This window comes from Musca vetustissima, unplaced genomic scaffold (genome assembly GCF_032173495.1).
Source record: "Musca vetustissima isolate MV318-11 ecotype Yass unplaced genomic scaffold, APGP_CSIRO_Mvet_v1 utg80576, whole genome shotgun sequence".
Taxonomy (NCBI): Eukaryota; Metazoa; Arthropoda; class Insecta; order Diptera; family Muscidae; genus Musca; species Musca vetustissima.
This window is the reverse complement of record NW_026888484.1, coordinates 68109-85854: the sequence shown is the minus strand read 5'-3', so window position 1 is coordinate 85854 and position 17746 is coordinate 68109. Positions and strand designations below refer to the sequence as shown.

Here is a 17746-nt window from a genome sequence, read left to right as displayed (position 1 = left end):
TTTTGGTCCTTTAAATCTTCTACAAAAACCCCTGGTACCCTTAGCTATTTATTCTTGGTGAGACTTTAGTTCGTTACCTAAAATTTTGGGTGTATCGGGGTCTAGAGATTTTTTTTTTTAATTTTTATTGAGAACAGAAATTAATTATTTTCCAAATTATTACCTTTTCTTCTATACTCCTCTGTTTCGATTTAATGTTTCACTACATTCTTTAGTGCCGCATAATTTTCAACTTTTCCCCCATTTTCAAATTTTTACCCTTTTATTTATAAAAAAAAATCATTTATTTTTAACTCATCACGCCCCCATCCGCTGCTTAACATGTGAGGTCATTTCCTCAAGCAATGCTCGAACCTTCTCAAGCAAATCATCATTTTCGGGAAATTTCGTTGGTTCCTTTTCAATGGCTCGTATGCAGGCCTGATCCGCCAAGCGGGCAGAATTCAATTGCGATGTGATCATAACCTCACTTTCATCCTCTGCATGATTGTCCATTGCCTCTAAAGATCTTTGCGATAATTCTACACACAATTCCAAAGCTTTGCGGGCAAATGGTTGTTTGGTGGCCCATACCAATTCCTTGGCGGTGTAGGCCCTAAATGCTTTAACCAATTTTTCCGCTTTCTTTAAAGGTGTTGTGGCTAGCAGAGCAGCCAATTCCCATACCTTGGGTTCGGAACCGTGTTTGACACATTGATGACCCATCAGGGTGGTGGCTTTTTTCAATAATCTTTCGGGTGATTGGCCTTTGGCATCGGGTTTACCTTCGGCGATGGCTGTCATGGTAACACAGAGAACCTCCAAATCCAAATAGTGGGTTTTCAATTCCGACAAACGATTATAGGCATTCATGGCATCCTCAAAGTTCCCCGTGTCGACAGAGACAACCATGAAATTTTCCCATACCTTCCAGTTGTGGTAGTTGCATTTCAGGGATTCCCCCAGGACGCGATGGGCCCGTTGTTTATCACCAAGTTTGATGAGAGCCTTGGCCAAATTATTCCATGACTCAAAACCTAAGGGTTCCAAATGAGTATAGGTAATGTAGGCATGGACGGCCAGCTCCCATTTTTCTAACATTATGGCGGCATAGCCCAAACGCAACCAGATTTTTTCTTGCAGCGAATTAATTTCGACGGATTTTTCCAAATGCGGAATAGCTTCCTCATAACGTTTATGGAAGAAGTAGTAGTTGCCCCAATGAGCCTGGGCCTTACCACTGGTATGTTTGGAAAATTCCCAGGCCTTTTCGTAGCACTCCAAATTATCGGTGGCATCTCCGAGCAGACAATAGAGTAGAACTGTTGGCTTCTTCTTGAGTTCCTGTTCGATGATTTCGGCAGCTTTGTGTCGCAGTTCCAGACGGGTATAACAATAGATAACTTGCTCCCATGCCTGAATTTTCAAATAAATATCCAAGGCCGTCTTGGTCATACCGAGCGAGAGTAGAAGTTCGCAAAGTTGTATCTGAACTTCCCATTTGGGTTGTAGGAATCCGGCAAAGGCATAGGAGAATCTTTCTTGTACGCTATAGGAATGTTCAGACAGGAGTTTAACACACTCCTCACATTGTTTCCAACTACGTTCGACGGTACGTCGGGAATTGGATTCTTGTACACAATTCAATAGGAGAGCTGATTGACGGACTTGCAAAGGACCATGTTCCTGGTAGATTAAGGTGTGCGTATAGGGTTCCAGTTCTTCATCGGCCAGACGATCTTTTGGTTGGGTACGTTTCAATTGGCGGCTGAAAGAAAAATGTTCTGTCATTAATCAAGGAAGAAGGTTTCCGATCATTGAAAAAAAATTAGAATTGAAAAAATTCGGAAATATTTTTTCGCATAAAAAAAATTAGGTGAAAATTTTTTCCCGCATAGAAAAAAAATCGGTGAACATTTTTTTCCCGCATAGAAAAAAAATCGGTGAACATTTTTTTCCCGCATAGAAAAAAATTCGGTGAACATTTTTTTCCCGCATAGAAAAAAATTCGGTGAACATTTTTTTCCCGCATAGAAAAAAATTCGGTGAACATTTTTTTCCCGCATAGAAAAAAATTCGGTGAACATTTTTTTCCCGCATAGAAAAAAAATCGGTGAACATTTTTTTCCCGCATAGAAAAAAATTCGGTGAACATTTTTTTCCCGCATAGAAAAAAATTCGGTGAACATTTTTTTCGCGCATTGAAAAGAATTCGGTGAAAATTTTGTTCGCGCATTGAAAAGAATTCGGTGAAAATTTTTTTCGCGCATTGAAGAATTCGGTGAAAATTTTATTCGCGCATAGAAAAAAATTCGGTGAAAATTTTATTCGCGCATAGAAAAAAATTCGGTGAAAATTTTTTTCCCGCATAGAAAAAAATTCAATGAAAAATTTTTTCCGGCATAGAAAAAAATTCAATGAAAATTTTTTTCCGGCATAGAAAAAAATTCAATGAACATTTTTTTCCGGCATAGAAAAAAAATACGGTGGAAATTTTTTTCCGGTATAGAAAAAAATTTTCAAATAAAGAAAAAATAGAAAAAATGTTTTACCCGAAGATAAGTTGTACTTACACCTTCGACAGTACCAGGGCCTGGAGAACACATGGCAGTGTCATAACTTCATTGTCCTTTTCCTCAATAAAACGTATCCGCTCCAGCCGCGTATCATCCTCATGCAATAGCAATTTTGGTAGAACAGTTTTGCTATTTGTTTCCTGGGCCTTGGGCAGTAAATCCACATGTGTTTGTTCTACTTTCAGACACAGCTGAGGCAATGCTTTTTGTTGGAACTTCGTGCGTACACCCAATAGACCCTCAACGACCATTTTAACATTCAAATGTTCACAAAGCTTATCAAGAATTTCTCCTGCCCTCTCACCACGATGATATTGTAAATAGGCATTTGCCACCTCCAAATATAACAGAGCCTCAAACTCCTTATTGCCCAGGTCCGTAACATGTTGTAGTAACCATTCCGCTTCCTGTTTCAATTTCTCATAAAGGTTGGCCGTCAATTCATCGATAATGTGTTGATGGGTACACAGGTAACGCAGATGCCACCAGTGTAGAACTATGGAATCGGGTTGAAGTTCCAATAATTTCCGCAAAATACCTCTGCTCAGTAGTAAAAATTCACCCAATACCACATTGGGATTGATTTCTTCGCCATTTTCTTTCAGCTCCTCGAAGGCATCACCCACCAAGGGTTGGATCTCCTTGACCAAACCCTCCAATTCCGCCAATTCACAAAAGGGGCCGGTGAAATTTTGTTGCAAAAAAGCCAACAACGATTCTATGGCCAAGCAAAGGAATACCTCACATTGTTCCTGCAATGACCACCACTGCTTTAGGGAGTCTTCAAATTTTCCACTACACCATTTACCGGACCAAACACGACGCAATGAATCACTTTCCAAGTCTGAAATTGGGTAAAGAAATTTTGAGTTTTGTTTTGGGTATTCCCACGGCATCTACTTACCCTCCTCCTTCACCTGGTCATTGAAATTACAAAGGTAATTTAAATTATATATCATATTTTATTAATTAGTTTATTAATTATTGTTTTTCTTAATAAAAATGTTAAAAATTAAATGCAGTCTCTGTCTTGCACGTTTTTAAACGTTTTGTTTTGATTCAACAGCTGATTGGCGGCTGGCCACAATGAGAGCGACCTAACGCAAAGGCGTTCTTCAATGAGAGAGCGCACTAATGAAAATGCGTTATTCAATGAGGCACAGTAGTTGGGGTTGTTAAAACAAAAATAATAATAAAAATTAAAAAAAAGTATTTAATTTGGGATAATTTTAAAATAGAATAAATGAGAGGGAGATAGTGAAGAAGAAGAGCGTAATTTTGACATATGGTTTACTGAGAGCTTTAAAATGTTTACTTTCAAATTTAATCAGCTGATTTTAAATATAAATTAATTAATTGAATAAAATTTGACCGTATTTAAAATTTTCAATAGCTAAAATTTTGAAGCTGAATAGCTAAAATCATGCTCCTAGAATCCCAAAATTGATAAAATTGGTTTCTGAATGCCATTAAGAATTACCACAATTCAGAAAATCTGAATATAATTTCCACAAGTTGTTTTATCAAAATAATATTAAAAAATGAATAAGGGAATTATACTCTAATAAATTCAAAGATGTTAATTGCAAATATTGGAATTCAGCAAATTTTGTTTCTGAATAGCAGGAAATGTTTTCCTAGAATTTCAAAATCGATAAATATAATTTTTAAAAATTACAATGTAATGAATAAATTAATAATAATATTTTTTTTATGAAAATAACCACAATTCAGCAAAGTTTTCCTTAGCTGAATATAATTTTCGCAAGTTATTTTATCAAAATAATATTTAAAAACTAAGAAGTGAATGATATTCTAATAAATTCAATGATTTTAATTGCAAATAATGGAATTCAGCAAAATTTTTCTTTGCTGAATAGCAGAAAACAAGTTGCTAGAATCTCAAAAATCGATAAATATAATTTCTTAAAGTCACAATCTAATGAAAAAATTAATAAAAATAAAATTTTTATGACATAACCACAATTCAGCAAAGTTTTTCTTAGCTGAATATAATTTTCGCAATCCATTTCATCAAAATTAGATATAAAAAAGAATAAGTGAATAATATTCTAGTAAATTCAATGATTTTAATTGCAAAAAAAATTTTGCTGAATAGCAGAAAATAAATTTTTAGAATCCCCAAATCGACAAACTAAATAATAAATATAATTTTTATGAAGATAACTGCAATTCAGCAAAGTTTTATTGTTGCTGAATATATGCTAATACAAAAGTTTTATTGAAAAAACTTCACAGAATTATTATTCAGAAGAAATTATAATAAATGGTCTATTTTAATTGGCCAAATATTTTAATTCAGCCACTAAAAATGCTATTCAGCAAATGATTTATTATATAAATAATTTATTATAATAAAATTATATTCAAATTAGACCTTTTGCCGTAAATTTCACTAAAATTACAAAATTTAATTACTTTATGGTTTTATAAATTCTATTCAGCTAGGTTTAAAATGTATTCATCACGGAAAAACTGTTGTAATTTTTTCTAAAAACATAATATTTTATTAGATGTTTACAAGATATTGTCATTCAGCCGAGCAAATTTACAATTCATCTAATGAAACTGTTATTCAGCAAAAAAAATTATATTCAACTTAGACCTTTTGCCGTAAATTTCACTAAAATTACAAAATTTAATTACTTTATGGTTTTATAATGCTATTCAGCTAATGAAATTCAAAAAATAATTTGACTTAATTTTTACTAAAATTACAAAATTTAATTACTTTATGGTTTTAAAATGCTTTTCAGCTAATAAAATTCATAATTCAGCTATTGAAAATTACAAAATTTAATTACTTTATGCAGCAAATTGATAAATTTATAAATTTCAGCACAATTTAATTACTTTATGGTTTCATGATGCTATTCCGCTAATAAAATTCGTAATTCAGCTATGGAAAATGTTATTCAGCGAAGGAAAATGTATATTCAGCTTAGAGAAATTGTCTAAAATTTCACTATAATTACAGAATATAATTACTTTACAATTCAGCTATTGAAAATGCTATTCAGCAATGTCAATATTGTATTCAGCCAAGGTAAATTGTCTTAAATTCTTGTTAGTGTTATTTTTTTAACAAAATAAATCATGCTGAATATTAAAAATCTCCTCTCTTCAAACCCAAAATCCTATTCAGAAAAGTTTTAATTTTATTCAGCCACGAAAAACCATTAAAATATATAATTTTCTTTTATATTTAATTTAATTTTCCTTTTTCTAACGTCCAACGGCGTAACGGCAAAAACAGCTGTGACGCCATTTGCCATCATTGTACCCATTCGCCGTTACGTTGACATTTACCTGCCATCTGTCAACTACAACTCTGTGACAGCTGCTGCTCTGCTCTCCATTGTTGTTTTCTCTTTCATCTTTCGTATATATTGACTCATTTCTGTGTTAAAAAAAGAAAATTTAGTTTTTATCGAATATTTTTTTTATAGATTTAGTGGAAAATATTGAAAAATAATTACCCAATATTACGAAAAACATATTCTACAACAACAGTAATTGTAATATAATTGGTATTTGCTGGAGCAAAACCAAACAAAATCCCCCGAAAGAAATACAAATTTCTCTGTGGCAAAGCAGAAGAAGAAAAAATGAATAATAGATTTTCCCTATAAAGCAGAAGCAAACAAACAAGAACGAACATGTTTATTAATCTGAAAAGGGTTTTAATCATTTTGCTGATTATTGTGGGTATAGTCCATGCCAATGATATTACTCCTCAGGTTTTTGGAAATGTCCAAGAGGGTAGGTGGATTTTTTTTTAATTTTTCCAATTTGTTGTAACCTCTTGTCTTCTCTTCTAGGTATTGTGGCAGCATTTGGTGACTTCAATTCGGATGAGCTGACGGATGTGTTCATAATAAGGGATCGCAGTCAAACCTTGCAAATTTTATATGGTTGGTAAACAATTGGAATTGAAATTTTTATAATCTCCGCAATGAGATGAGTCTGACTGTCGCCCGACTGTTGAAATCGCGATAGAAAGCTCTTCAAATTTAAGCTAGAGTTTTTAAATTTTGCACATACATTTCTACCACTCCTAGGATGTTCAATATGGAAAATGGAATACAACGGTCCACTTTGTGGTAAAGCTCCCACATAACCGAACTTGTCAAATATCGATTTTTGTGATTTTTTTGGCCAACTTTTCAATCAAATTGGCTGTAATTTGATATTTTCGGTTCTCATTGGGTGTTAAATTATCTCAGCAAAAATGATTAATATCAGTCCATGTTCTGGTATAGCCGCCATATAACGGTACCCTCAAAAATCTGGATTTTTTCGACACTTCAACCGATTTGGCTGTAATTTGATATTTTGTGTTCACATTGGCTGTCAAAATAAAAACTAACAATATCGGTCCACATTTTAGTATAGCCCCCTTATAACGGTACCCCCAATATTGTCGATTTTCCACACATTTTTCAACCGATTTGGTTGTTATTTCGTATTTCGCGTTCTCATTGGGTATCAAATCATTTCACCAAAAATGATCAATATTAGTCCACTTTTAGGCATAGCTACCATATAAGCATAATCTCAAATTTTCAGAATTTCATGGATTTGGATACAATTTCCAAAAGAATTAGCTGCAATTCGATATTTTGGATTCTGATTCGCTAACAAATATCTCTACCAAAAATTATAAATTTTGATACACTTTTAGGTATAGACCCTATATAAGCATAACCTCAAATTTTCGTTTTTCAAGGATTTCGGACTCATTTTCCAATCGTATTGGCTGTAATTTGGTATTTTGAGTACTCATGTGGTGTCAAATCTTCTTGCCAAAATTTATCCCCATCGGACCACTTTTAGGTATAACCCCCATACAACTCTAACCTCAAATTTTCTGAATTCTATGGATATTGGACTTATTTTCCAATCGAATTGGCTGTAATTTAATATTTTAGATTCTGCCCGGGTAGAAAATCTTCCTACCAAAAATTAAAAATTTGGATGTACTTTTAGGTATAGCCCACACACAACTCTAACCTCAAATTTTCTGAATTCTATGGATTTTGGACACATTTTCCAAACGAATCGGTTATACTTTTGGTATTTTGAATACTTTTTGGATAGAAAATCTTCCTGCCAAAAATTATCCACATCGATCCACTTCTAGGTGTAGGTCCCATATATATACTTTTGGTATTTTGAATACTTTTTGGATAGAAAATCTTCCTGCCAAAAATTATCCACATCGATCCACTTCTAGGTGTAGGTCCATATAGGCTAAACTCAAAATTTCAAAATTCCAACGATTTTTGACACATTTTCCAAATGAATCGGTTATAATCTTAATATTTTGAATTCTTTTTGGATAGAAAATCTCCCAGCCAAAAATTATCCACATCGGTCCACTTCTAGGTGTAGGTCCCATATACCGCTACCTGCAAATTTTCGGTATATCGAGAATTTTTATGGTCCAATTTTCCCAATTGGGTGTCTGTAGCTTGATATTTCGTTTTTCCCCGGCAGCCCCCACATCTGAGTGCTGATCTACCTCATGGTAGAGGTTTTAAAAAGTTCGGCAGGACCGAACTTTTTTATTTATTATAATTTAAATAATAAAAAAATATATTTCCTTAGGTGCTGATACTGAACCCCTGTTACGTGGTGGTCCCATCTGCATGTATCGTGATCATGAAATTGTCAGCGTTATCCCAGGCGATTTTGACGGTGATGCCCTAATGGATGTGGCTGTGGCCATTAAGCCTGAAGGTAGTACGGATAAAATTTATAAAATATATGTCCATTGGGGTGGTCCCGAAGGCCTCAATTGCACGAGTGAACATGCCGAACCGTTGTTGAAAACAATGGGTGAACCCTTGGCCTTGGATTATAATCATGATATGATCATTGATTTGTATGGCCTCAATGATATGGGTGAACGGAAATTTTGGATTTTTGGTAAGGCCCGTGTGCCACCTCAAGAGGTGACCCAGGCTGTACCAACACAAACTGCCACCTCTAAGCCATCGATAAGTATACCCAATGCCAATGCTTACTTGGATTTAAATGGTGACTTCACGGCGGATCTTTTTGTCCAAACCCCCCAAAATCATTATGAAGTGTGGTATGGCCGTCCCGACGAGGATTTCATATTTAATCATACGATTGATATATATATTGTCGGATCTGATTATACCTTGGGTCAGGCAGTGTTTGCGGATTTCGAATTGGAGGGCGTGGAGAATATTATTTTGCCCGTTTGTTTCCACAGTAAAGATTGTTCGAACTCGACCATACTCGTGCATGATGGCACGAATTTCCGTGATATCCATGTTAATTTTAAAGATCCGCAGGCAGTGATGTGGGGTTTTGTGCCACCAATTGAATCGGATGTTTACCTCAAAACGATTACCGCACGTACTGGAGATTTTAATATGGATGGTTATCCTGATTTGATTATGACCCTGCAAACCCTAACGGGTCCTACGAAGAGAATGCAAACTTTCCTATTGGAAAATGTGCCGTGTTTGATGTGTAATTCTCCCCTGAAGAGGACATTTGAGGTGAAATGGAATGCCTTGAATCCCATGGGTAATGATACAGTGGCGGGAGCTTTTTACGATTTCTATCAGGATGGTAAGTTTTGTGGCAATAAAATTCGAAAAAAAAAATTCTAATTCCTCTTTTACCCTTTCAGGTGTTCTGGACATAATTCTCATTGAGAAAAACAAAAAGGGACAATATAAACCCTTGGCCTTCCGCAACACTCTGGACTATGATGCCAATTTTGTGAAAGTGATTGTCCTCACCGGCCTTATCAATAGTAAAAATCCCACATTACACACCCCCTTGGGCCGAAAACGACGTACCTATGGTACTAATTTGCCGGGGCCTCGTATAACCTATTTCACCACCACTCAAGATGGTGATTTACAACGTGGTTCCTCCGTACAATTACCACAATCCTCGTATTTCGCTCTACAACTACCCTATACGATTTTCGGTTTAGGTCGTACACCTAATTTTGTCGATTCCCTTACCGTGGGCCTGGGTCATATGTCTCGAACATGGACCCAACTCATACCAAATTCACAAATTATTGTCGTCCCGAAACCGGTCAATGATCCTCAGCGCTGGAAGGCCCAGCTCTTTGTAACACCCAGTAAACTTATTGTTATGAGCGTTGTGGCCCTGGGTGGTACATGCCTTGTTATTGTTTTAATTATTTTAGTTTTATACATCAAAGAGAAACGCGAAGATAAACAGGAGAAATTACAAGAGGCCCATCGTTTCCATTTTGATGCTATGTAAAGAGAAATTCCTCTTGACATTTGCGTTACAGTATCCAAAAAAATTAACCTTATAAACTTATCTAAATATATATCGTGATATTTTTAAGTTTCTCACAGATTTCTCATTTTTTTATTACTTCTACTCCCCCCTCCCCACTTCCCCCTTTTTTAGTTATAAGAAAAAATTATTGTTTTTCTTTTGCGAGTTATATTTTGTAATGAATTTTTTTTTTTTTTGAAGAAAATTATTCTGCCTGATTACCAACACCCTCTCCAATATTATCTACAACATATACATTTATATAAAAAAATAATGTTTGAAACCAAATTATAATAAATAAAAAAACTAATTAATAAAAAATCAATTTAATTTTTTGATTCCCTTTTTAAGGTAAGGCCATTTGGAAAATTCAATCAGAGCATAGAGGGACACACTCCTTTCAAAACTTACCATGATTTTGTGAAATTTTCAAAATCGCCTCCTGAAATAAAATTAAATAATTTTGGCCAATAGACCAAATATTCACCTCCCCCCAACTATGAGAATTCAAAAATCCCACCTTTTCAACAAATCAAAAACAACATCTCTAAAATTCAAAGCATACTTTTAGGCTGTTATAAATCAATGTGTGAAAAGGTTAAGCGAGAAAAATAAAAAACAAATTAAAAAAAAATAGAAAATAATGCAATGAAATAAACTAGTTTTTTAAAATTTATAAACCTAGTTTATCAGTTAAAATTTTTCTAAAAAAAAATTTACTGAAATTGAAATTTTTATAAAAAAATTGTTTTTTTTTACAAAAAATTTAAAATTATTATAGAAAAAAAAATTAAATTTTACTGAATTTTTTTTAACAGTTAAAATTTTTTCCTAAAAAAATAGATTTTTTTCTAAAAAATAGATTTCTTTTTATTTAAATAGATTTTTTTAAAAAAATAGATTTAAAAAAAAATTTTAAAAATTTCGATTTTTTTAAAAAAATTTCGATTTTTTTCCTAAAAAAATTATTTTTTTAAAAAGTTTTTTTCCTTAAAAAAATTAGATTAAAAAAAAATGATTTCAGATTTTTTTCCAAAACAAGCACATTTTTCTGTTTTCAGTACAAAAACTTTATTTTTTTCTAAAACACAACACAAAATTTATTTTTTTTTCCAAAAATAAAAATTCAAAGTTTTTCAAAAGTCACAATTTTGTATAAAAATTGAATTTTTTTTAAATATTATTTTTTACAAAAAAATAATTTATAAAAAATGTAACATTTTTATAAAAAAAATTGAATTTTTTTAGAAAAAAAAATGTTATAAAAAATAAATTCAATTTTTTTACAGGAAAAAAATTTGGTCTGCAGGTAGGTCAAGTTCGAAGATGGGCTACATCGGTCCACGGTTAGGCATAGCTCCCATATAAGGGTCCCCCCATTTTGCGGTATTTTGAGGTTCTTGAGTGCGTTTTTCAACTGAATTCGCTGAAATTTGGTATTTTGAGTTCTTATTGGATAGAAAATACCCCTACTAAAAATTATAAATGTGGGTCCACTTTTTCTGGTAGTCCCCATATAACGGTACCCCCCAAATTTTCGGTATTTTGGGGGTTCTGATCGTATTTTTCGACCGAATTCGCTGAAATTTGGTACATTGAGTTTTTATTTGGTAGCAAATCTCCCTATTAAAAATTCTAAATATAGGTAAATTTTTTCGGATAGCCCCCTTATAAGGGTATGCCCGATTTTCGGTATTTTGGAGTACTTGAGCGCGTTTTATAACTGAATTTGCTGAAATTTTTTACAGTGGGTTATTATTGGGTACCAAATTACTCCACTAAAAATTATAAATATAGGTCCAATTTTTCTGGTAGTCCCCATATTTTCGGTATTTTGGGGGTTCTGATCGTATTTTTCGACCGCATTGGCTGTAATTTAGTACATCGAGTTCTTGTTGGGTAGCAAATTTCCCTATTAAAAATTATAAATATAGGTCCATTTTTTCGGATAGCCCCCATATAGGGGTACCCCCAATTTCGGGATTTTGGGCTTCTTGAAGGCGTTTTCAACCAAATTCTTTTGACCTCTCTTTTGCCTCTTGTTCAACTCTCGACGACGTTAACGAAATCCTGGAGAGGCAATCGGATATTTTCCTCAATCAGGAGAGCATCCCGAATCAGCTCTGGGATGACTCGCCCTTGTCGGACGAGGAAGACATCATGGAAACTACGGTGACTACGGCACTACGTCTCCTCCGAAGCAAGGAGAGTCCTCCCAGTTGCTGACTAGGCAAATAAACCCTGGCGAGGTTGAAGATATGCACTCAATCTCCACGACCTGTAGTGATATCGCGAGACTACTCAGGCAATTGGCTGTCGAAACGGATACTGTCGAAACGGACACTGATGAGAACCCCGTCGATAAGATGGATGATTCATCAGTTCCAGTATCTGCTAGGCAAGTCAATGCCAAGGAGATCGCTGCCAAGAAGATGTACCGGAGAACAGTTAACTACTGTAAGCGATACGTCGGACGGGACAGCGACTCCATCGCGGGAAAGGAGTTCCTTTTTTATCAAGAGGAACCTCAAATTTATCCGAAAGTTCTCCAGGAACTATCCTGATGATATTGAGAGTGACTTCTTGATTGATAGGATCCCCCCGAACCAGTACTAAGACCACCACGGTAGTACCTTTAAAGAAGGAGAAACCTGTTTGGGGGGCTCTAGTACATCCAGGAAGCTGATGCCTGAGACTTGTAAGCCTTCAATACCCCCCAAGGGTAACTGATTACTGAGAAGACCCAGACATCAGCAGACCGATAAGACACAACCACCCTCTGTCAATCCACCATCTGTCGAATTGCCAAAGCCGATAACCAAGGCTGTGACAATTGGGCAGTTGCTAGTGGATGCGCCGAAGGTAGCGAGCGCGAAGCAGGTGCCTTCGTCGGCTGGGTATATCTCTGCAGCGGTTGCAACCCCGGCTGTCAAATCTCGGCCGCAGCCCACGGCTGTCAAGAGAATGAGGTCCTCGGAGGAACAACAACCAGCTGCAAAGAGACTCATGCAGTCATCGGCTGTACAAAGCTCTGATTCGTTTGCGTCGGTTGCAGCGTCTAAGGAGAAACCAGCCAAGAGCGGTGATTGCGTGGTGAAAGCCAAGTACGTTGTCTCGAAGCAGATAGTCCAGACACCTACAACGATGCTGATCTAAAAGGGGTTGCGGAAGATCTGCGAGTAGCAATTATTGACCAAGCTGACCCTGACGGGTTCATCAGCGAGGATAAATGGTTGCTGGTCGACAGTGGACATATGAAGGACCTCTTCCTATCCGACGAGGTTGATCGACAGAGCCTACACTTTGGCCTGACCTCATTATACAAAGTAGTCAAGGTTGTTGATGTTGATCGCACTAAGGAGACTTCGGACTTCCTTAAGAAGACAATTAACAACTTGAACCCTGCACCCTTAAGAGTTGCGATTTTCTCAAGGGAGACATTTTTTGCCCACCAAAAAAAATTTTTTTTTTTTCAAAAAGATGAAAGAAAAGCCCATAATTTCTAGGAGTATATATATGTATGAGAGTTTGTAATGAAATTATATTGTTTTTATTATTATTATTTACGATTTATTTTTTACTTATACGATAATGTGTTTTTTTATTATTATTTTCTGTTATAGTACTCATTATAATTAAACGTCTTAAAATTAAAGATTTTTTGTTGTTGTTGTTATTGGTTTGTGTATCGGGTTTTTTATTATTATTATTTCATTCAATTATTAAAAATATATTTGCAAGAAATTATGGTTCGATTTTTATGTTTCAAGATTACGTACACGAGATTGGATTTTGCAATGAATTGGATTTTTTATTTATTTGATTTTTCTTCTTTTTTTTTGAAGAGGATTCTAGAAAAAATTGAGTTCTTTTTATTTTGTGAGGTTATGATGAGAAAAAAAAAACGATGAGAAAAAGTTTTTGTAAATTAAAAAAAAATAATATTTAATCCAATATATAGAAAAAATATTAAAAAAAAAACTTATAATCATGATTAATCTTATATCAAAAAAAAAGTTTTAAACTAAATTGCAAAGAATTTAAATTATTTTTAATTAAAGCATATAAGTAAAAATATGTTATATTTTTTTGAAAAAATTTATAAAAAAAAATTGGGGAAAAAATATGGCAAATTTGTTTCTATATAACCTGGTCAACAATATGTTGGTGTTGTTGGTATTTTTTTTTCATGTTACTATTTGGCTTTAAAATCTTTGTTTTTTATTTTTTGTTTTTTTTTTTCGTATTGATGAGTTTAAGCTATTTGATATTTTTTCTTCTTCATATGTTGCATGTATATATGTAATATAGTATACATATAAAGAGATAACAGTTTTTTTTTTTGTTTTTATTGTAGATAGGAGAAAAAGTTAAATAAATTGTTGTTGTTGTTGTATTTTCTTTTACATTTTTATTAAACGATAATTTTGTTTGTAGCTGAGATTTGTCAAAAAGGAGAAAATTTTAAAATTAAAAAAAAAAAATAATAAGCAAAAAAATTAGAAAATAAAAAACAATAATAAATTAAAAATTAAATTACAAAATACTCAAAAAATGTTTTTTAAATGTAATGAGTTGTTGTTGTTTGCTTTTTTGTTGTTTTTGTTTTTCTTTTAAAACTATTGTGAAGACGAGGAAAAAACCCAGATGTTTGCTCTCTTCTTTCATCGCAAGAAACACCCCAAAAAAATGGCGAGGAATTCCTGAAAGGAAAAAAATTGAATTAAACATTTTTTTTAATTTCTCATTGCATTTATATATATTTTTACATTTACATATTTTAATTTATTATTTTTTAGCATAAAAATATCCTATTTTTTTTAAAAAAAATGAAAAAAAAATCTAAAAAAATCTGGTAGTAGGATATTTTTATTTAATTTTTCTTAAAAAAATTATTTTTTTCAAAAAAAAATTTTGAATTAAGAAAAAATCCTAATTTTCTCCTAAAAAACTTATTAGAAAAATTTAAATTAAAAAAAAAAATCTCTATTATTAATTATCCGATTTTTTTTCTGTAAAACTGATTATAAAAAATTATCTTAATTTAAAAAAAAAACATAATCCTAATTTCCTAATTTTAAATCCTAATTTTTTTTTTCAAATAAAAAAAATTTAATTTTTTTCAATTTTTTTTTTCAAAAAAAAAAAATTATTTTTTTTTCATTTTTAAACAAAAAAATTTAATTTTTTTCATTTTTAATTTTTTTCAATAAAAAAAATTTTAATTTTTTTCAAATAAAAAATTATATTGAAACAATTTTTTTTTGAAAATATAATTTTTTTTAAAAAAAATTAAGATTAAAAATGTGGATAATTATAGAGAATATTTACCTTAAAAAATTATTTCTTAAAATTTTTCTAAAAAACTATTAATTTTTCCAAAAAAAATCTTAATTTAAATTTTTTTCTTTTTACTTTTTTTTGTATAAAAAATCGTAAAAAATTTTTTTATAAAAAATCTAATTTTTTATGAATATTTCCTACAAAATTATTTCAATAAAAAAAGTCAGCATTTTTTTATAAAAAATCTAATTTTTTATGAATATTTCCTACAAAATTATTTCAATAAAAAAAGTCAGCATTTTTTCCCTTACACACCTAAATCCTGATATTTTTCTATAAAATAATCCTGATTTATTTCAAATTCCTGTATTAGTTTTCCAAAAAAAACCGGTTTTAATTTCATGTGTTTAAATACTTACAATCCCTCCGAATTGCAATTTATGTTGTTTCACCCTTTCCACTATCATCGCCATTATCTGCATCGTCATCATCATCTTCATCCTCCTCGTCATCATCATCGTCGGTTGGCATATCATCTTCGGTTTCCAAATCGAAAACATCATCGAAAAAGTTCGAATCTAATGTGGGTTCTGTGTTCTCTTTTCGTTTGGGTTTAATGCAATAATCCTCCAAGGTCATGGGCACAACAATACCCTCCTTAATGGCATCGGCATTGGCGGCCAATGCTTGTTTACGTATTATATTGGGATATTCATTATCTTTGCCCTAGAAAGAAAAAAGGAGATTTTATTATTTTTATTATTATTCAAACAATAGGAATGTGTTCGGTTACTCACCTGAGAATCTCTCCATCGACGATACATTACCGAGGCATCAACATTGGCCGGTGAATAGGTATTTGGTTCATTGAGCAATGAAATCACGGACAGCAATATGGTGCGAACATTTTGTGTTGGATTCCAACGTTCACAGGGTAATTCACCACTTTGTGGATCATCAACGGGTGGATGTAATATCGATATACATAGATCACCATTTTCATAGACATTTGGATGCCATACTTTGGTGAGGAAACGTATTGATGGCGGTGAATATGGGTAGTCGGGTGGAAATTTCATGTGAGCCTTAAAATAACCACCCTGATAGAGGGTATCCGGTGGTCCAAATATGGCTACCTCCCATTCAAAGAGATTATCTTCATTGACAAGCTTGACACGAAATCCCTCCACGGGTTCCTCTTGCAGTGATTTATATTCTAGGGCCAAGGCACGTACAGCTGAACTGCTGGGTGTGGCCAGGGGTGAATTTGATGTGGAGGCCAAAGAATGTGACATTTAGAATGGATGGATGGAGGAGTTCAAAAGGAGTCCGATCAAATTTTCCCTTTCAACGATTTCGGGGGAACCGGGAAAAACAGCTGCCTTGCCTTTTTTGGAGATTTGAAGCAACTCCCTTTGTTTCACTGCTCTAGAGTTTTTATTGATGGGAGAAGGGGAGAGGAGATAAAGTTTATCACTTAAATTTTCTTTTTGTTTGAACTGCAATGAAAAAAAGAAAGAAAAAAATTATTCATAATCAAACAAAAACCATAAATACTATAGATGATGACCAGCCAGCCAGCTAGTCAGTCGGTCTGTCCGTCCCTTGTCAGTGTTTTAATCCAAGGTAAACCAGCAGTCGCATACCCCCCTTCACACTATGCTGGTGGTGCTGCTGCTTTCGAACACTCACAGATTACAGCTTCCCCCTCACTCTCGCTTTCTCTCCTCTGATAATTTGTTTTGTGAAAATATCTTCTAAAACAACAACAATAAAATTAAAAATTAATTCAAAATCGTTTTTTGTTTAAACTTTTTTCCTCTTCACAATGTTATTGACTTGGCTATCTCTCCGCTGCTGCTCTTCGCGTTTATTGTTTGTTGTTGTTGTATATAATTTTTCTTTGCAATTTTTTTTTCGTTCGTTCCAAAACCCCGCACCCCTACCCGCTGCAGCAACATTACCGACATCCCTCCCTCACTCCTGCATCGTATACAAATTTGTCATTTATTTTTCTTTTTTCCAAGAACACTCTCGACCTGCGTCACCTCCACCGCCACCACCATTGTTTTTGTGTCCATATTTTTTTCGTGGAATCTTCCGTCACTTCGCCATTATACTCACTTTGGAACTGGGAATACTTTGAGTTGTAGGTTTTTTGGTAATAAATTGTCGTCGCGTTGCGTTTTCTATTGGTAAACACTTGAAATTTGTTTCTTTTTGTTTGTTAATACCTTGAAATTTTGCTTTGTAAAAAATGCTATTTAATTTGCGTCGCTGCTGCTGCTACTGCTGACAAACAGATGTTCTCTGCTGCTGCTCGGCTATCAGTATCGATAACAATAAGAAAACGAACGATGACAGTAAGCGCAGTGTTGCCAATTGTGGTTATATTTTCTGTAGATTATTGAGTTGTCAAATAGTGCTTTTGAAGTTACTACTTGATTGGCAACTCTTTTGGATACAATATTTTTTTCCATTCCATTTTCATTTATTTCCAATTATCCCATAATTTATCAAACAGCTGACTGTCAATTGTGTATATGTGTCACATGTGTTAAAGGGAAGGTAGGGTTCACACA

At 33.4% G+C, this 17746-nt stretch overlaps 3 protein-coding genes across 3 annotated transcripts; 1 reads left to right on the top strand and 2 right to left on the bottom strand.

Moving 5' to 3' along the window:
• Window positions 1-296: 296 nt before the first annotated feature.
• Window positions 297-3514, bottom strand: LOC133336332 (tetratricopeptide repeat protein 27). The gene is made up of 3 exons (XM_061544624.1): window positions 3460-3514; window positions 2553-3399; window positions 297-1747 (listed from the first exon to the last, which is right to left on the bottom strand). The coding sequence occupies exons 1-3, from the start codon at window positions 3512-3514 to the stop codon at window positions 298-300; spliced, it is 2352 nt and encodes a 783-aa protein (XP_061400608.1). The 3' UTR covers window position 297.
• Window positions 3515-6235: 2721 nt separating this feature from the next.
• Window positions 6236-9862, top strand: LOC133336331 (T-cell immunomodulatory protein). Its single transcript, XM_061544623.1, has 4 exons — window positions 6236-6338; window positions 6398-6490; window positions 8187-9185; window positions 9247-9862. Exons 1-4 carry the CDS (start codon window positions 6236-6238, stop codon window positions 9858-9860), a joined length of 1809 nt encoding a protein of 602 aa, XP_061400607.1. The 3' UTR covers window positions 9861-9862.
• Window positions 9863-15601: 5739 nt separating this feature from the next.
• On the bottom strand, window positions 15602-16464 carry LOC133336333 (ubiquitin-conjugating enzyme E2 R2). Its single transcript, XM_061544626.1, has 2 exons — window positions 15962-16464; window positions 15602-15890 (listed from the first exon to the last, which is right to left on the bottom strand). Exons 1-2 carry the CDS (start codon window positions 16457-16459, stop codon window positions 15603-15605), a joined length of 786 nt encoding a protein of 261 aa, XP_061400610.1. The 5' UTR covers window positions 16460-16464; the 3' UTR covers window position 15602.
• Between the last annotated feature and the right edge of the window lie 1282 nt (window positions 16465-17746).